The sequence below is a fragment of the Phascolarctos cinereus genome, unplaced genomic scaffold (genome assembly GCF_003287225.1).
Source record: "Phascolarctos cinereus isolate Bilbo 61053 unplaced genomic scaffold, phaCin_HiC Scaffold_5;HRSCAF=322, whole genome shotgun sequence".
NCBI lineage: Eukaryota > Metazoa > Chordata > Mammalia > Diprotodontia > Phascolarctidae > Phascolarctos > Phascolarctos cinereus.
Window position 1 is genome coordinate 27,278,234 of NW_027555958.1, and position 25,448 is coordinate 27,303,681.

General features: G+C 47.2%; 1 protein-coding gene across 1 annotated transcript; it reads right to left on the bottom strand.

The window, feature by feature from the left end:
* Positions 1-1,423: 1,423 nt before the first annotated feature.
* On the bottom strand, positions 1,424-25,084 carry GUSB (glucuronidase beta). Its single transcript, XM_021007011.2, has 12 exons — positions 24,815-25,084; positions 21,064-21,249; positions 19,622-19,803; positions 18,905-19,047; positions 18,284-18,471; positions 13,557-13,709; positions 11,982-12,160; positions 11,588-11,734; positions 8,078-8,162; positions 5,933-6,109; positions 3,775-3,910; positions 1,424-2,128 (listed from the first exon to the last, which is right to left on the bottom strand). The coding sequence occupies exons 1-12, from the start codon at positions 25,025-25,027 to the stop codon at positions 1,953-1,955; spliced, it is 1,965 nt and encodes a 654-aa protein (XP_020862670.1). The 5' UTR covers positions 25,028-25,084; the 3' UTR covers positions 1,424-1,952.
* Positions 25,085-25,448: the final 364 nt, after the last annotated feature.

Here is a 25,448-nt window from a genome sequence, read left to right on the forward strand (position 1 = left end):
GGTTTTCTTTTTTTAGATTCATAGCTTTGGGTTCATGCAATTTGGACAGTGTTACAGTCTTCAAAAGTGGCAGTGTCCCTTTCTTTTGATGAAAAATGGCATGGCTTTTAAGCATTTTGAAATCTGTGCTTAGAACATTTGCCTTTGTAGTTGGGATGGATGTTGTTTTTGCTCTCCCGATGCCCCAGGCCCAGTGAAATGGGACAGCTCCTTAATTTGTAAAGCATTCATCATAGCGGTTGTGATTGGTGTCATTTTTGATGTGACTCTTGTAGGCTAATGGTTTTAGTATGTGACTTTGTCAGTGTTGAAATAGTGTGGAATGTGATGCTCTTTGAGAAGCGTCATGGCATTGTGTCACTGGTGACAGAAGAAATGTATGGTTCTTTGGAAGACCAACTAAGTGCTGTTTTGATGGTGCTGGCCTTGTTTTGAAAGGCTGGCTAGCATAGTAAATGAGTCACTGCTTGGGAAAGCAAGGCTAAGGTGGGTATTAGGGAAGACTTACTTAATTCATCACATCGACTTTCATTTTGAGCAATATTTGATTGCTTCTGTCATTCATCTGATCTGATCCCCATATTGTATAGATGAGGAAACTCAGGCTTCTTCCCATGTGTTTGTAAAATACTGTCTTCTAAGAATGGGGAGAGGGTAGGTTGTTGACTTAAGAGACGGAAGTTTGTGAGAGTAGCCCCCTTTCAAATTCTCTGTTCTGTAGATAGAGTTAGTCATCATGGACTAGCAGACTAGAGCCTTAGGCTTATCTTCTTATTTCCTTCCCCCCAGCACTAAATAGAGCAATGGTGGTCGCAGTGATTGATAGAGGCTTCTTGGATAAAAGGGCCTCCTTTATGAACAGTTATTTCAAGAGACCAATGAAGAGGCATCCAGGACTCAAAAGGCAGGTAGGTGGCTGTTGGAGTGGATAAGAGTGTGGAATTCAGAGTTGGAAGGACCTGAGTTCACATCCTACCTCACAGACACTTGCTAGGCAAGTCACTTACCCTCTCTGGGCCTCAGTTTTGTCATTTGCAAAATGAGATTGGACTGTATGGCCTTCCAGTTCTTAATATATGGTTCTATAATTGGGGAAGTCACTATCACCTTCCCAAACCTCATTCTCCTAATCTTCAAAAAGAAGATAAGGATAATTGCACTACCTATAACACAGGGTTGTGAAGAAGAGTGATGTATAATCGAAAACTCTTTTTATTGTTGGCTTCTAAGAGGGCAGAAAGGGAAGAGGTGAAGAATTGTGGAGGCCTTGACTTCTAATGAATTCTCTTAAAAAGATGGGGCTGTGAACCTCAGTAAAGACAATGTGAAGTCAGTGTCCCCTTCACATTGTACCATTTAGGGTGTCAGTCCTCATGAAGTTCAGTCATAGTTGTAAAGAAGAAAAACCAATGTCTCTTAGGTGTTATTTTTAAATTCTCATTTATTTCATCCTGGCCAGTCTGGTGGTATCCAGGGTGGAGGAAAATGTACTACCTCTGTGTTAAGGGACCAGGCTTTGCTTTTGTGTTAGCACAGGGCTGTTGTTGGGAAAACATACAGTTTTGTAACAACATACCATTAGTACTGTGTAGTCATTAAAACACTCTGATTTTAAGAGTCTGTCTGCACAAGGCATATGAGAACAAGGCACATTAATCTGTCAAACTGGTTTCAAATTCTTTTCAGCCATATTTTTTCATGCAAGTCCTCCCACTTATGGATAGTCAGTTCTTAAAACTTGCATTTCTGTTCTGGAAAAAGGTCTCATTTCATACTTGACAGTATCCCATCTTGCAGAACATTATCAAAAAGCTCCATGTCTTCCCACCCCCTCACCAGAAGGTGTAGTTTATAATCCTGTCTGCTGGGGCATCCCAGAGTCCATTGCAAATCAAGCAGCGCCCCCCTCCCTGGCAGGTTTCTTCCCTGGTCCATAGAACAGTTCTTGTCCTTTAGACAAGGGAGTAAAAAAATTGATTTTCCAAATACTGTGGAGTCACTGCTAAGTGAGGATACATGGTTTCATTGGCGATTTTCCAGTATCGTTCTCTCAGAAGGAATGCTGAACCTTTGGGTTGTCGCTGTCGGGTGAAGATTCCCTTCTTATTCCCGACCACTCTCTGTGGTGCTGAAAACGAGGCAAAAAGCAGAGTGAAGGACTTTTGTTAATCTTCTCCACTGTTGCGTATAGATGGATAGATCCTAACTCACCAGCCTTAAAACTGAACTGGGCAGGGACAGTTTTTAAGCTCAGAAAACCACCAGATTGAAAAAAAACCCCAACCAAACCAAAGTAGTAATGAAACGCCTCATGGTGCCAGTAGGCTATCCCAAGTCAGGTCGTACTGAGGCTGACTCAAGGCTTAGTTAACGGTAGTATGCCCCAACCAACACTAGAATAGAACATTCTAATCGGGCCCCTTGAGCAGAAAATTCAAAATGAGCCCCAAGCAGTTGGGGATCTACTGGTTGGCGCTGCTCTGGGCACCACCCCAGGGTTCTCCGTGAACTCACTGTGAACCTGTAAACTGTCTCTGATCAGAAACCTGACTGTGAGCATGGGCTTGAGAATCTGATTAACGGAATACCAGCTGCTCTGCATGAAGGGGTTGGGGACTCCGAACTGGCACAGAAGCTGCTTACACCAAGTCAAACAGAGGGTTCTGTCTCTTTATCTCTTCTCCCTCTTCACTCTCTTCCTTGTCCTTTTGTAGCCTTATTCCCCCCCCCCACTTTCTTTGTTATTTAGCTGAGCTTTAATACTTAAATGTGCTTTAATGACCATGTCTTCCTCTTCCACCCAGTCCATGATATATCACGGCATATTTAGGCTTCTAGAAATATTACAGGAATTCAGAAATAAGAGTTTTACTTTCCTGGAGGATTTAACCAAAACTACAGTTTTATACCTTTGCTGGGAAAAAAAAAAAGATACAAGCACATACTCCATTTTATTTTGTTTTGGCTAGGGCCTGTTTAGCTGAAAATGAGGTATTTCTTTGAAACCATACCTTTGTCAAACAGGTGTCTGTCCCTTCAAATGAGCTTTGGAAAATGAACTGAGTATTTTTCAACACTGTTGAAAATTAGTGTTATCTCAGACCATAGAGGAGCAGTGTAGTCTAAAGGATAGAATCAGCCGAGGAATCTAGAAGATCTGGGTTCAAGTTCTGCCTGTTACATATACTGGCTGTGTGACCCTGGACAAGTCACTTAGCTCTGGTCCCCCAGGCAACCCCAAGACTAGATTTTGTAGAACAGGATTTGCATTAGGAAAGGGAGTTTACTTATCAAAAGAAACTACCTCACAGCAGTAAAAAAAAAAAAATGTATGGGTCTGGGTGATTAGAGCTACCCCCCCAAAAAAAAAAGTTTGTAGTAGAAAAGATGCTACTCTAAGGTAACCTCTGGTTCATTTCTCTCATGTTCTACCCACCTCCCACCAAAAAAGGGGAAAAAGATCAGTGGGATTTATCAGCTTCAGGACAATGGATGTGTTCAAAAAGTAAGATGACAGCTGAGTTTAGCAGTGAGTGACTCATGCTACCATCATTATAAGACAGACTGACCCAAATACTGGCTTTTCTACCCCAAAATGCTTTCAAGTTTGGTTAAAGGTTTGCAATCTGAGTTACAGAGAAAGCACCTCGGATTCCCAGATTTCCCTATCCAATTGTCCACACACTCTACTGTGTCTCCCTGCCGTGACTTGGTAGTGGTGTGTTTGTAACTAAGGAGAGGTAGCAGTTGCAGAAGACAGGCAGGGCCACTCACATTGGTCCGTCATGAAATCAGCAAAATTCCAAATAAGCTCTCCAATCACGTAGTCTTTGCGTTTTTGGTCCAGAGCCAAATGATACTGCTGCAGCACAAATTTCTGATATTCTTCACTGAACATCAGAGGAGGGTCCTAAATAGCAGAGATGGAGAGGAGGGAAGGTGGAGGTCATTGGTGGGAGCTGGCAAGGTCCCAGTGTCTATGAAAGTTGGTAGGTCTTCGCCATTGTCCACGTCTCTGCCCTCATGACAAGCTGTCAAGGCAGCCATGCAGCCTTTGGATGCTACACCGTGCATCCGTGCAAGGAGCCTTTGAGAGCCTTGTGTAGTGCAGTGGCCGCGCCTCACTTCAAAGGCTTCGTTTTGTTTGCTGGCTGTGTGAAAGCACAAAGAATGTCCGCATGTAGCAACCTGGATTTTTGTGTGTCAGGTAAGATCCGAGGAGTTGCTCATGCATGCATCATGACTTGGCAGACTTGAGTGAGTCTAGATTTCACACTGCCCTGCTGTGCTGGTGCCATGTTCAGCTTATACAGCAAAGACCATGAATTGACCGACTAGAAGCACAGGCTAGTTAACTCCTGACAACAGCTTTTATGAGGTGTTTGTTGCCAGGGTGTTTGCTGGACAAAGAACGAAGAGCAGCTATGCCTGAAAGCAGACTGGGGAGGGGGGGTGGTCCTCCATGGAGCAAACAACCTGCCCTAACATGGACACAGATGGTTTTCAAGGTTGTTGGAGTTTCCCGAGACCTCAGTGCTGCCCGTTATCACCTCATAACCCTGATGGTGAGTTGAGCCGGATGCATTTGCCAAGAGGAGGGCTGGAATTCCAAGATCCTAACTGACTCTTGGCTTCTTGGCAGCTAAGGGCGTTGGAAGTGAGGCTGGCTGCAACAGAGGGGGCCCCCCTCCATTTGGTGTCTCTGATGCCTCCACAGAGGAGACCCAAGAACCACGTTTTCAGTAGTGGAGAGCAAAGGCCATGATTTTCTCTGATGATTTATCCCAACTAGAGAGAGTCCTGACCTAGTACCAAAGGTTGCCTTGAAGCACAGAATGGTTAAAGAGGAAGTATATGGTATAGCGGATAGAGAACCAGGAGGAGACACATGCACACACGGTCCAGTGTTACAAAGAACATGCCAATCTGCATTGGTAGAGGGAATTTCTCCACCTGGGAATTCTCTAAGACAATAAAATCACAGGTTGGGCCCTTATCCTAATATTAGAAACAGAATCTAGCTGGATTATTCAATGAAGTTGTGTGTGGTAACATGGGTCTGAGTTTAGGAGGAGAATTTTTAGAGCACTCCATTTTCTGCATCACCATTTCTTCTCTTCCCCACCACCTCCCAAAAAGGTGGATGAGGAATTAGATGCTAAGCAAATGCCAGGAGAGCATGTAGAGAGCAGGGAATTCTTAATCTGGGGGGTCCATGGACCCCAAGATCTTAGGGCCTCTATGAACTTAAATGGGGTAAGAAATATATCTTTATACTAACCTTTGGTTTCTTCTGCAGTCCTATGGACTTAGGCATTTTAAAACATTATTCTGAGAAGGGGTCCATGAAAAAAAGGTTGACACTCCCCTTCACTGCTCATGAGGGAGAATAATAGGCTTTAGTTCCTGGAACAATGCCTGTTTGGGGGTCACATGGCCACTGCAGTGGAGTGCTTGGATGCATGACCATCACACGTTTATAGAGCCAGATAAACAGGTGTAGACATGATGCATATGAACATTAGAAGCATTTTTAAAATCCCAACAGAAAAAGGGGGTCTGCCTGCCCCTGTTAGTATAGGGACGACATTTCAGCAGGGCCAGACTGAGCTTAAAAAGAAGGGAATCCGTTATTCAGTCCTAAGGGTGTCTAAAGGGAGAATTCCAGACCTGCAATCGTAGCCAAGTGGGAAATTCCCTGGCCCTCGCACAGGCTCTCGGAGAGAGAAAGGAGAATCCAACCCCGGAGATGGAGGAGGAGGATTATGAACTCAAACTCGTCAGCTTCCATAAGAGATGAAATGTAACCTGGACCCAAGAGTGGCCTCCCTACCACTACAAATACCACTGGAAATGGGACAGAGAAGGAAAGTTCCTGGCCGCTAAGCCTCGCTTCCAGAAGAATGAGCTTGGCATGGTGTCTGCCACTCACCTGGTGAAGCCCGGGGATGGCCTCTGCTCCATACTCACTTTGGATAATCGGCTTCTGGTATAATTTATACCAGTTCTCAAATTGAGTGTTGACCTGCAGCTGAATCACCTCGAGGTGCCCAAAATCATGGTACCAGGAATAGTAGCTGTTTATACAGATCACATCCACGTATGGCGCCTAAGAGAAATTTTAAAAGCTCGCTTTTAGCCGGGTGTGATGGTGTACCCCTGGAATCCCAGCTGCCAGGGAAGCTGAGGAGAGGGCTAGCAGGTCTCTGAAGGTGAGGAGTTCAGAACTGTGGGGGGCAGGTCAGTCAGCATTGAGATTGAGCCCTTCCAGCCTGGATGCCATAGGGACACCTAGTCTTTAAAAAAAACAACAAAAAACTGCATTGCTTTCAGACTCACAAAATGTGAGGTGGGTTCAGAGCGACTGAAATTTGTAATAAGGCTGCCCCTCAACAGAGAAGTGCTGGGCAGTTTGGCCATGTGAGCTGAGCAGAGTAGTTTTCCTCCCCAGACTTTGCCTCCAAAGATTGCCCTGCTCCTGGTGGGCAGGAGATAGATCAGTAAAGGGCTGAAATAGGCTTTGCTTGTGCCCATCCTGGCCGGCCAGTGGAGGAGGGGGGCTGGCCAGGAGACAGAACAGAATACTGGGGGGAAGGGTTCAGGTCCAACTTCACTGGCAGCATTTTCTCCCCAGGGACCCTTCCCCCTGGATACTGTCCCACTTTGGAGTTTGGTGGTGAGGTTTCTGAACTGGAAGTCAGATTCACTAGTGAATGGAAGGAGGGGACTTCTTGGGGGGTGGACAGAAGGGGAAAAAGAAGTGAGCTGAAACGGTACCCCAGTCCTGGAGAGGAACAACTTTGATGTACGATTCCCCACCGTTAGCTTAATTAACATCATGTCTCTAATAAACCTGCTCATCTTGCAACCTGTGTTTGCCCTGATGTGGTCTGTCTTCTCCCAGTGATTGCTGTCCTCCCTGAACTCTCGGGCCACATCACAATGCAGGTGGTGGCAAGGCTGTAGGGGAGCCCTGGATGGGTGGGTTGGTCGGGGTGTGTGTTGTGTGTGTGTGTGTGTGTGTGTGTGTGTGTGTGTGTGTGTGTGTGTGTGTGTGTGTGTGTGTGTGTGTACATGGGGGTCCCTACAGCTGAAGGTCCAAGTGCCTTTGGAATGAGGTGAGGTTAGCAGGGCGAGCTTGGACCCATGGGAAGAGTTGGCCTGGAAGGGCCAGGGAAGGAGAAAAGCAGAACAGCATAAGGAATAAGGCATTTCTTATCTTGACAAGAGGATGGCTCCACAGTCCTTGAAGGTGGGGGTGCCCTAAGGGTGATAGAAGGGCCTGTATACTGGATAAACTATTTTCTTATCTACATTTACAAAACAAGGACTCATCAGCGGCATGATGATTCGTCTCTGGTCACTTCTGCTTTCTGATCCACTCCTAACTTGGGTGATATCTTATGAGGACAATACCGATAAAGCAGGGATGCTTCCCTTCCCTTCTTCACCATGCTGTTTTGTATGTAGGGTAGAAGAAGGCAATGGCAAACCACTCCAGTATCCATGCCAAAAACACCAAATGGAGTCACCAAGAGTCAGACACGACTCAATAACAACAAATATGGGCTGGGCTAGGGACCATTTTCCTCACCCCTGGTTTTAAAGATGGCGGGCGGCAGTGAGTGTGGGAAATACTGAGCTATGTGTAAGGCAAGAGACCCCCGGGGTCCAGCTACGGCTCCGTTGCTGGCCAGTTGTGAGACCAGGGCCAGCCACTGTCCGGGCCGTGTCCTCCTGTCAATGAAAGGATAGGCTAGGAGGTGATGGGTGATTTAGCCCCTTCAGCTGTAACATTCTATGAATGGACTCAGCGTGCCAGTTAGCTGGCCTAAGACCAGGCCACATGCCCAGTGCCCAGCTTAGGTCGTTGCCGTTAGGTCCCGCCACCTCCCCTTGGACGACTGGACGGTAAGCAGCACAGATTAGAGTGGAAGGACTGGAGCTGTTCCCTGGCCTCAGAGCTAGACTCTTCTGTCTTGGCCCCAGAATGTACAGATGTTGGCCATCTGGTTTTAGCCTCTGCTACTAAGCAAAAGTGAGCGAGCAGAAAACACGACGCCATCTCAGTGCTTACCCCGTGATCCACTTCAGGCTTAGAGTTGGACACAAAAGTCACAGGTCGTGTGGGGTCCAGGGCTTTGGTGTGGCCTATCACGGTCCTGGTCATGGCAGAAGACACATGGTGGCCCATCAGAACGGGAAGGGCTGCCGGTCCCTGCCTCTGCTTCCAGGAGTGGGCAAAGGCCCGCCTCCAGAAGCTCTAGCGGGGCAGAGTGGGGAGGGGGAGCAGAGGGTCTTCTGCTTTCCTAGAGTGGAAGCAGCCCAGAGTGGGTGACTCGTAGTGGGCTGGGAGCTAGGAAAACGCGGACTTGGTGCTCTCTGCTTAAAGCTGCCTACTAGGTGGAGCCCAGCCAGTGGCTTTTTCCCAGCTGTTCTGAGCAAGGGACCCCTCCCTTCCCTGCGGTGACTGTATGAAAGCCTCCCATAAGAATGTCTCTGCACTGATTAGGAAGTGTCAGTGCTAGAAAGGGTCTTTAGAGATCTTCTGGGCCAGCAGAAAAGCACTGGGCCTGGAGTCAGGAAGACCTGAGTTCAAATCCAACTTCAGATGCCTACTAGCTGTGTGACCCTGGGCAAGTCACTTAACCTCTGCTTGAGTTTTCTCATCTGCAAAATGGGGATGGTAGCACCTACTCCCCAGGGTTGTTGTGAGGCTCAAATGACATCTTTACAATAATAGGGGGAAATGGAGGCTCAGTGGAGAGAGGTGACTTGCCGGCTAGTGGCACTAGACTGCAGGCCAGTGACCTTTCCAGGGTTTCAGCTCACCTCATGGTGATGGATGGGCAGCTAGTAGCTGTCACCACTGTGACTGTGGTCTCCCTCCTTTCTCTCTCCCTTCCTTCCTTTTTTCTTTCCTCACTTCTCCCTCCCTCTTTCTTTTCTTTCTTTCTCTTCCTAGTTTATTTTAATTTTTATCGATAGCTTTTGTTTTTCCATTCCATCCATTTCCAAATTTATCCCTTCCTTCCCCAAGACCTTTGTAACAAGGAATAAAACCAAAGGTCCCTGAGGGGTAGGTGGTGAAGTGGGCAGAGTGCTGCCTCTGGAGCCAGCAACCTGGGTTCCAATCCAACCTCTCTGAGGCCGGTCACTTGCCCTCAACAGGCCTCAGTTGCCCCTTCTCTAAAATGAGAGGGGGCCCCTCCTGCTCTCCATCCAGGATGGTGCGTCATTTCACTTGCTAAAATAAATTGTACCAGATGACCCCTGGAGGCCCTTCTACCTTGGAATCCTTGGTCCTATGAATTAACCAATGCATCTGCTGAGTCTGACAGTATATGCAGTAATCCACACCCACAGTCTCCCACCTCTGCAAAGAAAGGAGGAAAACCTTTTTGTGAGGAAGGAAATATGCATTTATTAAGTACCTACTATGTGCCAGGCACTGTGCTCAGCACTTTACAGATATCGTCTCATTTCATCCTCACGATAACTCAGGGAGGGAGGTGCTATTGTGATCCCTACTTTTACAGTTGGAGAAACTGAGGGAGACAGCAGTCATGTGGCTTGCCCAGGGTCACATAGCTAGTCAGTGTAAGTTCCTATCCTCGCCACACCCCAGCTGCTCTTCTGAAGTTTTTAAGTTTATATTCTGGGAAGACTGCAGAATGCCTTAGTCTAGTTCTGACCAACCCTCCTCCAAACCTGCCCTTGGTTTTCACCAAAAGTCCTGAAGAGCAGAAGGAATGATCTCCGCAGAGGGTTGGGTGGCTCAGAGAAAGCCCCTGAGGCTGCCTGGGTGGCTGGCCCAGCCACAGACCCTCGACACTGTTGGCTCAGGCCTTTGTTCTGAGGGTGACTGTGGCCTCACCCTGGAGGGAAGGAAGCCCTTCCTTCAGAGGCCGAGCAGACCGGCCCATTTAGCATCAGCGGACAGTAGGCCAGGCTCTGTTTTTCACTGGTTTGTGACTCTCCTTCCCCCAAAAAGGACAAATTTATCTGATCCACAATTTTGCCTAAAGCTGGTACAACATTCATACAGAATTTCTTTTTCCGGGCCTGTTTCCTCCTGTAAAATGAATAAGTTACCTGTGAAATGATGACCCAGTTTGGCCTCAAGGAAGAGATAAGAAGACACTTCCCTCCCTCCTTTTCCAGAGGGAGGGGCCTGTGGGTATGGAATACTGCATGTAGTGCCAGACTTAGATGACATGGCTTGGTCAGTTTTGCTAAAATGTTTTTTTCTTTTAAAATTTCCTATATGGCAGGGGGGGATTCTTAACCTGGGACCCAGAACTTTAAAAAAAAATGTTTAAGAACTATATTTTGATATAATTGGTTTCCTTTGTATTTTATTTAAAAATTAAAAATTATAAATAAAATTATTTATTAAAAATTTTAAAAATCTGTAAATAATAAATGGTGATAAATAATACACAATTGGGAGGGTCCACAGGCTTCTTCAGACTGCTTAAAAGGGGTGGTGATATTTAAAGGTTAAGAACCCTCAATAAGTATATTAGGAGTATTAGGATATTTGGAAATAAAAGTAGTTTTAATTTTAAAAAATTGTTTTTTCATGTGAGGCAATTGGGGTCAAATGACTTGCCCAGGGTCACATAGCTAGTGAGTGTTAGGTGTCTGAGGCTGGATTTGAACTCAGGTCCTCCTGATTCCAGGGCTGGTGCTCTATCCACTGTGGTGCCATCTAGCTGCCCCAATTTTTTTAAATTTAATTTAAAAATTTTAAATATGTAAAAAGCTATCAATTAAAATTAAAACTCAAAAATAAAAACTGAGGTCATTAGACCATATGAGCTGTAACATTTATAAGTATAGGGCCATAGCTCTGCAGCTGGGAGGGACCTCTGAGGTCATCTAGTCCAAATTCCATATTTTATAACTGAGGAAAGAGGCCCAGGAAGGGTGTGACTTGCCCAAATGACAGCTAGTATTTATACAGCACTCTTAAGGTTTGAAAAACACTTTCTCTGTGTTAACTCACTTGATCTTCACAACAATCCTGAAGTCATGGGTGTTATTATTAACCCATTTTATAGAAGAGGACGTTGAGGCACAGCCAGGTTAAGAGACTTACCCAGGGTCACACAGCTTGGGAATGTCATCTGTGGAATTGGAACCTGGGGCTTCTCAACTCCCCACATTCTGCCCCGCAGGTGCTGCACACCCTCACCCATAGTATTGGGCCAGCCCTGAGTGCAGTGGCCGTGAGTCTGTTTCCCTTCTCTGCTGTCTCCACTCAATCTGAGATTCCTGACTGCAAAGCCTATGCTTCTCTGTCCCCAGAAGGAGAAGGCACTTGGAAGTTAGGTCATGGTAGACTGGAAACTTCTTGAGGGCAAGCTTTTTTGTCTAGCACACAGCAGGTTCCTAATACAGGCATCCTGATAGGTTGACTGGATCCCACTGAGCCCCCCCGAGAGATCCAGATGATGCCAGGACAGAAGCATGTTTCCTGTACCAATGGGCCCACTTGGGTGGGTGCTTCTGGCTCCAAGCAGACATCCCCAAGGCCCCCCTGAGGATGCCCACCCCACAGCTCCAAGCCTCGCCCCCATACTTCAAATAGTAGGCAGCAGGTGCCAGCTGGGAAGCGGGCTCGTTGGCCACAGACCACATGACCACAGCTGGGTGATTCTTGTCTCTCCGGACCAACTCCTCCATCACTTCTAGGTGGTGTTTCAGAGAGATGTTCTTAAAGCTGCCCCTATGGGGAAGAAGGGAGAGGAGTCAGCATCGGCCCAACGAACCAGGCATGTAGGATGATCACAGACAGAGAACTCAAGGAACCTCAGAGATCACTGAGTTCAACTCCCTCCTAATTTTACAGATGAGGAAACTGAGGCACAGTGACTGTCACATGGCTACGAAGTGGCAGGGATCCCCTGACCCCTCCCCTGAATGCCCCAGCATCCATCCCACTGCGCCAGGGGGCTCAGGAGGAGGACACTCACGGAAACACAATCCCCACGCCCGGACACTCGTCAATGACCACGATCCCGTATCGGTCACAGAGCTGCATCACCTCCTCGGCGTAGGGGTAGTGGCTCGTACGGAAAGAGTTAGCGCCCAGCCACCGGAGCAGGTTGAAATCCTTCATCACCAGAGCCCAGTCGAATCCCTTCCCACGGATCTAAGGGTGGAGATGATGGAGGAGGTTGCGGCAAGCCTGCCTTCCTTTTCCATGGGGGGTGGGGGCACATGTGCAGAGCCACTTGGGTGTTCCCCTGTATCTGCCTCATCACCCCACCAGTCACCCGACCTAGGCTTGACCCCAGAGACGGCACTAGCTGCACATATGGCCTTAAAGGGTGGCTGAGGGATGGCCCCACGCTGCTGTGCTCTGCTCCGGCTCCCGAGGGGAACTGTCCCTCTGCCTCCTACGGCCATCGCCCTAACTCAGCTGGACTCTCCTGATGGCCTCCTACGTGGCCTCCTTGCCTCCCATCTCCCTGTCTCTAATCTGTCTCTCGACACAGCTAGAGTCTCCCTAAAGCAGTCAGTCAGCCAGCATTTATTAAGCTCCCACTGTGTGCCAGGCCCTGGGGACACAAAGAAAGGCTTAGAAAAAACTCTGTTGAGTTTGTGAAGGGACGTCACGTAGGATGAATTTGGGAATGCAGCCCAGAGTCAGGTTGTGGAGGGCTCCAAATGCAAAGGAGGAACTTGGATTTGATCCCGGGGTGTTTACTGAGTAGGGGAGTGATAGGATGATTAAGCCTGCTCAGAAATCTTCCGTGGCTTCCTCATGTCAGTGGGATCTAGTCCAGCCTCCGCAGCCTGGATTTCGAGGCCATCCACAAGGTGGAAGGCCTCTCACCTGCCTTATAACCCACTCCACATTACTCCCTCCCACTGACGTTCTCCAGCTGAGCTAAACGGAGAGCTATTCCCTGTACTTCAGAATCTCCCACCACCATGCCTTTGAGAAGGCTGGTCCCCATGCCAAGCATGCAGTCCTCCTTGTCTTTGCCCTTCATATTTTTTTAGGCTCAGCTCAGGCACCGCCATCTTGGTGGGGCCTTCCCTCTTCTCTCTCCTCCTTTCTTAAATTTTGATCTCCAGTTCTGATCTCTGATCTCTCCTTTGCCCCCTTTACTCTCTTATATTGTAGTGACCTGGATACGTGGGATATCCCCTCAGGAGAACGTAAGCTCCTTGACTCAGGGACTGATTTGTTGTTTTGGGTTTGTTTTTTGTCTTGCTACCCCTGGGCCTTGTATAGTGCCAGGTTATTATTAGTAATGTTGTTGGGTTGGGTTGATGCTAAGATGTGGATGCCTTTGCTTTTATTTTGTTTTATTTATTTATTTATTTTTTAGGCGATTGGGGTTAAGTGACTTGCCTAGGGTCACACAGCTAGTAAGTGTCAAGTGTTTGGTCTGAGGCTGGATTTGAACTCAGGTCCTCCTGACTTCAGAGCCGGTGCGCTATCCACTATGCCACCTAGTTGCCCCTATATGCCTTTGCTTGTAGACTGACCTTCCCGCACACCCGTTTGCACCCCTCCCCCTGAGCCCATCTCTCACATCGGCGTCTTCATGCTTGTTGACCCCATGGAAATAGAAGGGTTTTCCGTTGATGAGAAACTGACTGCGTACGACCTCCACGGTGCGGATGCCCACAGGAAGGGTGTAGACGTCAGACACGATGCCGGCTCCTGTCTGTACCACGAGGGTCACCTGCCATTCCCAAAGCACAGGACGTGAGGGTCACAGGGGGCCTGTCCTAGGCAGCATCATCTGCTACAAAGAAGAACCAGCCCCTGGCCCGACTAAGATGTAAGGGTGGGTAGAGGGCGCGGTTGGTGCTCAGGCACCAGGGACCTGGGCCCAAAAGGATCAGAAAAAATTAAATGAGGAAGTCCCAGGCCCTGGTGGCCTCTACACCAAGATGCAAAGGAATCAGGCAATGTAGTCTTCCCACTGTCCACTCTGACCCTCTCCTTTTTCTAAGTGGTTTCTAAGTGGTTAGAAATGAGCCATCTCAATAGAAGGGAGGGAAGAAATAGAGGAAAGGGAAAGAGAAGGGAGAGGGCTGATAAAAGGGAGGGAAGACTGAGGGTGGTGCTTTAAAGCAAAACTCTAGTGAGGAAGGAAAGGGAGAAAGGAGAGGTGGGGGTAAAATGGAGAGAAAGACAGCAATAGCAACCATAATGGTGAATATGAATGGGATGATCTCTCCCATAAAATAGAAGCGGGTAGCAGAGTGGATTAAAAACCATAATCCTACAATATATTGTTTACAAGAAACACATTTGAAGCAGAGGGGATATGCACAGAATAAAGGTAAAAGGCTGGAGCAGAATATATTATGCTTCAGCTGAAGTAAAAAAAGCAGGGGTAGCAATCCTGATCTCAGACAAAGCAAAAGCAAAAATAGATCTTATTAAAAGAGAAAAGGACAGAAAGTACATCCTGCTAAAAGGCACCATAGACAATGAAGTTGATATCTTTACTAAACATACACACACTAAGTGGTATAGCATCCACATTCTTAGAGGAGAAGTTAAGGGAGTCATAGGAAGAAATAGACAGCAAAACTATACTAGTGGGGGACCTCAACCTCCCCCTCTCTGAACTAGATAAATCTAACCACAAAATAAATGAGAAAGAAGTTAAGGAGGTGAATATAATTTTAGAAAAGTTAGATATGGTAAACTTCGGGAGAAAACTGAATGGAGATAGAAAGGAATATACTTTTTTTCTCAGTGGTACATGGCACCTACACAAAAACTGACCATGTACTAGGTTATTAAAAACCTCACAATCCAATGCAGAAAGGCAGAAATATTAAATGCATCCTTTTCAGATCATGATGCAATAAAAATTATATGTAATAAAGGGCCATGGAAAGATAGACTAAAAATTAATTGTAAACTAAATAATCTCATCCTAAAGAATGAGTGGGTCAAACAACAAATCATATAAACTTGAATCAATAAATTCATTCAAGAGGATGACAATAATGAGATAACATACCAAAACTTATGGGATGTAGCGAAAGTGATTCTTAGGGGAACTTTTATATCTCTAAATGCTTATATGAATAAAGTAGAGAAAGAGGAGATCAATGAAGCACGCAACTAAAAAAGCTAGAAAAAGAACAAATTAAAAATCCCCAATTAAATGCCAGATTAGAAATACTGAAAACCAAAGGAGAGATTCATAAAATTGAAATTAAGAAAACTATTGAACTAATAAAACTAAGAGCTGGTTTTATGAAAACACCAATAAAATAGGTAAACTTTTGGTTAATTTGATTTTAAAAAAAAGAAAGATGAAAACCAAATTAGCAGTATCAAAAATGAAAAGGGTGAATTTACCACCAATGAAGAGGAAACTAAAACAATAATTAGGAACTATTTTGCCCAACTCTATGCCAATAAATTTGACACTCTTAGTGAAATAGATGAATATTTACAAAAACATAAATTGCCCAGACTAACAGAAGAGGAAATAAAATACTTAAATAATCCCATCTCAGAAAAAGAAACTGAACAAACCATCAATGAACTCCCTAGGAAAAAATCTCCAGGGCCAGATGGATTTACAATTGAATTCTAGCAAACACTTAAAGAACAATTAATTCCAATACTATGAACTATTTGGGAAAATAGGCGAAGAAGGAGTCCTACCAAATTCTTTTTATGATACAAATATGGTACTGACTAAACCGGGAAGAGTCAAAACCGAGAAAGAAAATTACAGACCAATTTCCCTAACGAATGGAGATGCAAAAATTTTAAATAAACTATTAGCAAAAAGGCTATAGCAACCTATCACGAGAATAATACACTATGATCAGGTAGATTTATACCAAGAATGCAGGACTGGTTCAACATTAGGAAAACTATCAGCATAACTGACCCTATCAACAACAAAACTAACAGAAACCATAAGATTATCTCAAGAGATGCAGAAAAAGCTTTTGACAAAATACAACACCCACTCCTATTAAAAGCACAAGAAAGCATAGGAATAAATGGAGTCTTCCTTAAAATGATAAGTAGCATCTACCTGAAACCAACAGCTAGTATTATATGTAATGGGGATAAGCTAGAAGCATTTCCAATAAGATCTGGGGTGAAACAAAAATGTCCATTATCCCCACTGTTATTCAATATGGTACTAGAAACTAGCTTTAGCAATAAGAGAAGAAAAAGAAATTGAAGGAATTAGAATAGGCAAAGAAGAAACAAAGCTATCATTCTTTGCAGATGATATAATGATACCGAAGGGCTATAAAAATGTGCATACCCTTTGACCCAGCAATAGCACTCCTAGGGCTGTATTACAAAGAGATCATAAAAATGGGAAAAGGACCCACATGTACAAAAATATTCATAGCAGCTCTTTTTGTGGTGGCAAAGAATTGGACATTGAAGGGATGCCCATCAGTTGGGGAATGGCTGAACAAGTTGTGGCATGTGAATATAATGGAATACTACTGTGCTATAAGAAATGATGAGCAGGTGGACTTCAGAAAAACCTGGAAAGACTTCTATGGACTGATGCTGAGTGAAGTGAGCAGAACCAGGAGAACATTGTACACAGTAACAGCCACATTGTGTGATGACTGACTTTGACAGACTTAGCCCTTCTCAGCAATACGAGGATCTAAGACATCTCCAAAAGTCTCACGATGGAAAATGCTGTCCACATCCAAGGAAAGAACCATGGAGTCTGAATGCAGATGGAAGCAGATGATTTGCTTTCTCTCTCTCTCTTTTTTTTTTTGCTTGTTTCTTCTCTCTCATGGTTTCTCCCATTGGTTCTAATTCTTTTTTACAACATGACTAATGTGAAAATAGGTTTAATGGGAATGTGTATGTTGAGCTGATACCAATTTACACACTGCCTTGGCGTACGGGGGAGAGGAGAGATGGGGAGAACATTTGGAACTCAAAATCTTATGGAAGTGACTGTTGAAAACTAAAAATAAATAAATTTTAAAAAAAGAAAGGGAAAAAACCTTACTTCAAATAAAAAAAAAAAAGAAAGAAAGAAATGAGCTATCTCAGGGCTAGAGTGGGTAAAGAGGTCGACTGGCAGTATGGTGGAGTGGAAAGCTGATTGGCCTTGGAGTCAGAAGGGAGCTGGGTTCAAATTCTGGTTCTGATATCTGCTAGCTGTGTAACCCCGGGCAAGTCACTTAACCTTTAGAGGCCTCGGTTTCCTCAGCTGTAAAATGAAGGGGCTGTGTGTGTCTGCCCAGTTCTAAACTTTTGATCTACAGCAGAGGTGTCAAATGAGGCCCAGGGCCCCTCCCCAGCCCCTCCAGAAACAGAAGGACATGTAATTGGGAAATGTTTAACCCGGTAAATAAAAATACAACATTGGTAATGTTAATTGGTAATTTTCTAAGCCAGTATTCAGCAGGCAGGGATCTATTTCTACTTGGAGCAGGGAGGAAGGGAGGAAGCATTTATAAAGCACCTACTGTGCGCTAACATCTTACAAATATGATCTCATTTGATCCTCACAACAACCCTGCAAGGTGAGTATTGTTATTATTCCCATTTTATGGTTGAGAAAAAAGAGGCAGACGGCGGTTAAGTGACTTGTCCAGGGTCACACAGCTAGTATCTAAGGCTAAATTTGAACTGAGGTCTTCCTGACTATAGCCCCAGTGCTCTGTCCACTGCACCACCTAGCTGCCCGCTGATTTAGAGCAATCAGTGCAATCGGTGACACCTCTGGGCCTTAATTTCCTCATCTGTGTAATAAGACGGCTGCATAATGAAATAGGCTGGCCATCTTCAGACAGAGAGGGGATGGACTCAGGGGTAGATGAAGCCGTATTTTCTGGAATTAGACCAGGAATTCATTTCGCTTGACTAGGAATATTTGTTACAAACGTTGTCTTTTTTTTTCTTCAATGGTGGTTCCAGAAGGGGAGGTGGAAAGGAGAGAAAGTAGACATTTAGTGAAAAAACTTAAAATAAGAAAGTTGAACTGGATGAAGGCCACCTCTAGACCTAGCAATCATCCAGCGACCTCCCTGGGCCTCCTCACTTTCCGCTTCTGGGGACAGGAATTCTTAGCATTTCTTAGATTTTGTTGTGTTCCCAATTATATGGTCTTCATGTGATGTAAACATCAGCTCTCATTGGAGGCCTGAGGCATGAGCTGGGAATCGTTGGCCAAGGACATTCCCCTGAGGGCCTCCTTTCCCTACCAAGACTTCTAATTGGGCCTCCAAATGCAGCATGGAGGACAGATGGGAAGCTTCCCGTCTGGTGCAGAGATGTTACCTCAAGTGAGTACAGGTAGGCAGGCTGCTCGTGCATCAGATAAGGCCACCAGAGCTGGGCGCTGGGCACTGCTAGCTGGCCCCGGGCCCCCGTTCCCTTGGCCACCACTCTTCCTTCCTTGTCCCAGAGAAGAAGCTCCAGCTCAAAGTTCTCATTGCTTTTTACCACGACCTCGTAGTTCACCAGCCCTGGAGGAGACGAAGACACATCAGAGCTGTGAGAGCAACCCTCCAAGAAAGAGATCCGGGAGCAGGCCCTCTGGCACCCACGGTCCTGGGCTTGGGCTGCATGATTTAAGTGGCATCTGGATACAGGAGAAAGGGCCTTCCTAGGGTCAGGGGACCTGGAGAGCCCAATGGAACAGTGGTGGAGGCCATTGGCCCTCTCTGGCCCTCAGCCCCTGCTGACTGCTTCATCTGCCTCGAGCATTCTGTGATCCTGAGTCAGACTTCAGGGAGTCCTGGAGGGGGTGTAGAGACCCCCAGGGTGGCCCTTAGGGATGTCTCTGAATAGGAGCGGTGCCCAGCTTCAGGCCTGGAGGTGGGCATGATGTAGCCAGAGGCTGGAAATGGATCAGAGACCTTCCCTCCCCACCCCCAGTGGCCGCCCAGGGCCCCTCACCTGTGCCCTGGTCTACACTGGTGGTGACCGTGATGTCATCGATGTAGGAGACAGGGGTGGTGTAGAGGAAGACAGAGCGGTGCAGCCCAGCATAGTTGAAGAAGTCAAAATATGTTTTCTGAACAAAATAATCCTTGGGATACCTGGGTTTTGAGGGGAAAGTAAAGGAGCGCTTTCAGCCCTTCAGCAATCAAGTCTCGGTCAGCTCTCTCTGTCTCTTACTTCCGTATGGAGGGCCTGGCCCAGGGGTCAAAGGGCTAACCCTGAAGCAGGAGAACAGGGGGCTGTGAAGTTTATACCTGGGGCTGCTAGGGGCATCATGGTGCACAGAGTCTGGCGTCAGGAAGACTCATCTTCCTAAGTTCAAATTCAGCCTTAGATACTAGCTGGGTGACCCTGGGCAAGTCCCTTCACCCTGTTTGCCTCAGTTTCCTCATTTGAAAAATGAGCTCGAGGAGGAAATGGCAAACCACTCCAGTGTCTTTGCCAAGAAAACCCCAAATGGGGTCATGGAGAGTTGAACACTACTGTAATGACTGAACGCCTTGGGCAAGTCCCTTGTCTTTGTGGGCCTCAGTTTCCTCATCTGTCAAATGAGGAGGTCTGACTCACTGGCTCTGGGGTCCCTTCCAGCTCTGGATCTGTGCCTCCGTGAAGGCTCGTGTGTTCCCCAAGAGCCCGGCCCAGGCTTAGGGAGGGTAAGGGGAGCCTGCTTACCGGGAACGGTCCGTCATGTGCTCAATCATGCCCGGCGGCAGCGTGTGGAGCGTGAGGGTGTTGTTGATGGCGATGGTGATGCGATTTGGCTCCCCGGGATTGGACTGGACCAGCTTGCTGATGTCGACTTCAAAGGGGAGGTGGCCACCCTCGTGCTCAGTCACATGAACCCCATTCACCCACTGCAAACAAGCAGGAAGGGGAGTGGAGATGAGAGAGGGGGAAGGACAGTGAGCAGGGTGGGGGCCACCAATCTGCAGGTGCCCTCATGTACACATGAGGTCAGAGACGTGCACACACACACAATAAGCTGGTCTTGTGTGTTTCACAAAGGTGATGCAATACCCACACTGACTGAAGAATGGCTCATGGTGAGACATGAATATTACTAGGGCACAAGAAACAGTGAGCAAAGAAGACTTAGGTAAACTGAGGCAAACAGAAGGGAGCAGAGCCAGGAGAATGATGTTGACAAGAGCTTGTTCAATCGTGTCTGACTCTGTGACCTCATGGACCGTGGCATGCCAGGCAATACTGTCCATGGGCAAAGCTCCTGAAGTGGTTTGCTATTTCCTTCTCTAGCAGAGACAGAGGTCAAGTGACCCATTCAGAGTCACACAGCTAGTCAGTGTCCAAGGCTGGATTTGAACTCAGGTCTTCCTGATTGCAGACCAGCACTCCATCGGCTGAGCCACCCAGCTGCCTCCTTGTAGAGGAGAACTACAATACAAATGGAGAATGACCCCTCCCCCAATCACACCTGAATGTTGTCTCCTCATAATGCCCAAGCTTGACCTCAAAGAAGAGATAGGAGAACACATCTCCTTCCCTTCTTTGCAGATATGGGGGGCTCTGGGTATGAACACTGCATACACAGCCAGCCTTGGCCAACACGTCAGTTTTGCTGAACTGGCTTTTTCCTTCCTCTTTCTGATCCTTTCTGAGAGCTGGCTCTCAGGGTGGCAGAAGGGACATCTTAGGAAATCAAGAGGATGTGAAAGTAAAAACTAGCAATGATTCTTTTTGTTTTTAAGGAACCAGCCCTATCTGGGAATTTAAGGAGTGACAATAGATTCTTCTACCCGGGCAGGGCTGCTTTCCCTGGGTTTCTCACATTCAAGTGACTCTTTAAGGAGAAAGTGGGCCTGGGAGGATGGCCCAGGAGACAGGAGCCAATGTTCTGACAAAGGCCCCGGGAGACTCTGAACTCAGGGCAGGCCCTGTGAGGACAGGACCCAGAGCAGCCTGGTTGGCACACCACACTGCTATCGGGAGCTTTGCAACAGAGCGGCTTGCTTAGCATCACACAGCCAGTAGGTGTTGGGAGTGGGACAGACAAATAGACAGATGGGGACACACACACACACACACACACACACACACACACACACACAGAGTGTGTGCTCTCTTCTTGCTCCCTTAACCCCAGCCCTGGTGCTCACCACAATTGTGTAGTAGTGGGCACTGCTAATTCTTAGCATCACCCTGGTGCCCGGATCCTGGGCCCAGCTCTGAGGCACCAACACTTGCCGCTCATACCACACCCAGCCGATGAAGCTGTGAAGCTTGCGGTCCTGGCCCAAGTCGTTAAAGCTGGAGGGGACGGGCATGTCTAATACAGGGCCCGACTGGTGGGAGGCAGAGAGGAAGAAGAAATGGTTATGACTCTCTTTGTTCCTATGGAGGAGCCTGAGACTAGGAAAGACCACTGGATTGGTAGTCAAAGGATCTGGGTTTGCTATCTTGGTAACAAGTCATCTAGGCCTTTTCTAAATGGCAGAATTTGGGCTAGATCAGAGGTTCTGAACCTTTACTGTGGCCATGGACTTCGGTGGCAGCAATCTAGGGAAAATAAGAGGGTCTCTGCTCAGAAGCATAGTTTCAAATGCATAAAATGAAACTGAAACCAATTATATTGGAATATAGTTTTCAAAATATTTTAAAAATAAGTTTATGGACCCCCAGGTAAAACCCCCTGAACTGGATGACCTCTAAGTCTCCCTCCTCTAGCCGAACATTTTCTAGGGTAACCCAGGGGCAATCTCAGGTTCTCAGGCAGTACTCACACCTGCCCTGCCCTGTCCTGCCCACAAGGCTCTTTCCATGAACCTAAAGCTTGTGCCCAGGGAACCTTTGTCTCTGATGTGCAGGAGGGGTCAATTGAGATAAGTGTGCCTGGAAGCAGATGGCTGCAAAACAGGATCTTCTGTTCTTTTTAGGAAACTAAGATTCCAGCGCTGAGGGTTGTTGTCTGACTCTGGGATTGAAATCAGCACCACCTAGCCCTTATTAGCTCTTTAGAATTGATGTGTGACACTGGCTAGCTTTTTGGCTTGGATGCTGGCATAGGAATGAGGGAAGATAACCATGGGATAGAATGCAGCTCCAGAGGAGGGGGTCAGTTCTACCTGGCTGAAACCAGGCCTTGCCAGACAGAGGCCAAAGAGGAAGATTCTTGGCTGAGTTAAAGGCCAGGAAGTTGTGTAGAGGACCTGAGCACTGGTTTGGATTCACAGGTGTGAATCAGTCCCATAGAAGAGTCTTGGTCTAGGGGGTTCAGGAGCTCTGGGGTCTAGTCCCATCCCTAGGATGCTAACTCTGGGTGACCTTGGGCAAATCACTTTGGGCCTCAGCTGTCCCTTCTTTTAAGAGAAACTGGAAGGAGAAGGTATCGAAAGTCCTTTCCAGACCCAGTATTCTATAGTTCTCTGACTGATGGCTGCCTCATATACTTACCAGCTGTATGACTCTGGGTAAGTCACACTTCTGTGGGCATACTGTATTTTTGACTCCAATATAATATATATGTCCCAAAAGTCTAAGTAGAGAGTCCAAGACTCTAATATAGTACATATGTCCCCAAAGTCTAAATATATGGTCCAAGACTCTAATACAATATATATGTCCCCAAAGTCTAGATATAGAGTCTCTAATATTATAGACATATGCCCCAAAAGCCTAAATAGAGTCCAAGACTCTAATATATGTCCCAAAAATCTAAATGTAGAGTTCAAGACTGTAATATAATATATATGTCCCAAAAGTCTAAGATTCTAATATAATACATATATCCCAAAAGGCTTAGTATAGCTTTAACCTTTAAAAAATTATTGAATTAAAAATTCTTTATCTCTCCAGTGATTAGCATGGTACCTGGCATGTAACAGGTACTTGGTAAGTATTTATTGGATTGAAAAAAAATTAAGCCATTAAAGCTTAAGATTGAACTGAGACTTTTAGAATGCCTGCTATACCAAATGGCAGTTGCAATTATTAGTATCTCAAAGCTTGGAATCTACTAAAAGAAGGAGAAAGCAGTGCAAGGCAAAGGGAGCAGGTCCAGAATTCTAGCTCCCCACTGGCCAGTAGACTGATTAGATCCTGCAAATTGACTTACAGGTGTGAATCAGTCCCACAGCAGTCTTGGACTAGGGGGTTCAGGGGCTCTGGGGTCTAGTCCCATCCCTAGGATGCTAACTCTGGGTGATCTTGGGCAAATCACTTTGGGCCTCAGCTGCCCCTTCTTTTAAGAGAAACTTGAAGGAGAAGGTATCAAAAGTCCTTTCCAGACCCAATATTCTGTAGTTCTCTGACTGATGGCTGCCTGGCACATAGTAGGCCCTTAATAAATGTTTACTGACTGGCTGATGTCCCTGTCAGAGAGAGAGAGCAGACAGGGTTTTCTATCGGATCTCACAAAGCTGGTCTCTGGAAAAAATGAGCGGTAAATAAGATTGAATCAGGAAGTAGGACCCATTTCCTCTCCCCGACACATATATTCCCTGCCTCTCTTCCTCAGCTAGGACGAGTGGAAAGAAAAGTCTCACTCAAGATAGTGAATGTGCATATGGGGGAGAGAGGAGCACATGACCAAGCCCGTACCATCTACGCTTCCTACTTGAGCCCCTGCTGCACTGGCTTCTAGAGGACACACTGGACAGCCCTTGGCAAGTGGCTCTGGGCTTCAACTCCCCCTCCCCTGCAAAATGCTGGGAGACCTCGTTCCAACTCTGCTAGCCTCAGTTTCTTCCTCTGTGAGATGGGCTTAGATGACTTCTGAGGCTCATCCTGGCTCTGACACTCTATGGTTCTCTAGGGTTCCATGCTCTGCTTCCCATCTCTGCAGAAGGGAATAATGGGTTCCTGGGAGCCCAAAGGCCAGCCCCTCTACTTTTTCTGGGTTCCTCAGTTCCCCCCGCTTTCACCCCACATTTGCCTGCACCCTTGTGCTCTCTCCCTTATCCCACTTCCCCTTTCTTTCTTCCTTCTTCTCTGTCATCTGCCTCCTCCCTGCCCTCATAATTCAAGTCTCTAAAGCTTAGAGATAACTAAGGCCATTTTAAAGAGGAGGAAACTGAGACCCAGGAGTAGCGGCAGAGTGTCTTTTGGCAGCAAGGCCTCTTTCTGTGGGTCACACTGCTGGAGGATGGAGGCTGTGATGGAGGATGGTGAGGGAGAAGAACCTGGAGAAAGGGCGAGCCAACAAGGAGCATTCAGCTCCTAGGAAGCCAGGTGCCAAGTCAGTGAGGGGGCCCTTCCATTCTTCCCACAGGGGTCCAGAGCTTCTAGGCTTTACCTGATAGGAAACTGGCAAACTCTGATCCACCCTCCCCTGGGCAGTACTCAACCATCCCCAGAAAGACAAAGGTCATAGAATCAAAGATCTGGAGGTCGAAGGTACTTCTGATACCATCTATTTCAATTCCCTCATTTTATACAGGAGGAAGCCAGGTTCAGGGACTTGCTTAAGGTCTCACAGATGGTCAGAGCTGGGCTGGATTAGAACTCAGGCTCTCAGATTCCACGTTCAGAGTGACACCAAGCTTCCCAAATTTACAGGAAAATGAAAACAGGCAATCCGATTAGAAGCTACACTAAGGCAAAGAGGGAAGCTCGGAATATTCTGTTTAGAGCTGGAAGGGGCCTGAGCCGCACTGGTCCAACATCCCCACTTTAGAGAGGGGCAGCCTTGTCCAGCCCTGGGCAGAGCCCGGTTCTGTGCCTTGTTCACAGATGGCAGTCAGCCTCAGGCTTTCCTAAGGGCTGCCATCTTCCAGGAGGGGCAGAGGAGAAGGAGCATGGGTGGTGTGGTTCTCCCTGGCCTCCCAGGGGCCTGCCCGCCCCCTCCCCTTCTTCCCCAGCCCCCCTGGGCCTCGCCCTGCTCGCTCCCCCCCAGGGGTCCCCGGGGGTCACCTCCCGCAGGGGCCTCTGATACCACCGCTCCAGAAAGCCCTGGTTCCTGTCCTCAGAGAAGTCGGCTCGGAAGTCCCAGAGGCCATTGAGGTCCTTGCGCTCCCGGCTCGGGGTCTCCTGGGGGTAGAGCATCCCTCCCTCCAGGGCCAGTGCCCGGCAGCAGAGGGCAGCCCACAGGGCAGCTGCCCAAGTCACCCAGAGCGTCCGGGCCATGCCTCCCGCTACTGCATTCAGCCCGGCATCCGGTGTCTTTATTGGCTTAGGGTGGAGGAGGAGGAGGAGGAGCCACTGTGGGAGGAGAAGGGGAATGGGGGGTCACATGGAGCTGGGTGGGCCATCTTGGTTAAGGGCAGGAGCGGGGCCCAGGGAGCCTGTGGCCTGCAGGAAATGCTTCCTCTGGCCACCAGGGGGAGCAGCGATCCCAGCAGCAGCTCACCCACGTGCCCACGTGGTCTGAGCTGGGGCCAGCCAGGCTCCCGGGATGCCCTCTGCAGAGACCTGCCTAGGGATCCCCATCCGTGTGGCTGGCCCCCGAAGGCCTCCCCTAACCAGGCAGCCCCCTCTACCTTTAGACAGACAGTGTGGATTGTTAATCAGACATGTATTAAATGCCTGCTATTGTTGTACCGAGAAG

What these genes read in the sequence shown, in the direction of transcription:
- GUSB (XM_021007011.2), bottom strand. Translation starts at nt 25,027, where the DNA reads ATGGCCCGGACGCTCTGGGTGACTTGGGCAGCTGCCCTGTGGGCTGCC. An exon ending in ATCAGAGGCCCCTGCGGGAG is followed by an intron (nt 21,250 to 24,814) that starts GTGACCCCCGGG and finishes GCCTCCCACCAG; the next exon opens with TCGGGCCCTGTATTAGACAT. An exon ending in CCTGCTGCCTACTATTTGAA is followed by an intron (nt 8,163 to 11,587) that starts GTATGGGGGCGA and finishes TGCCATGACCAG; the next exon opens with GACCGTGATAGGCCACACCA.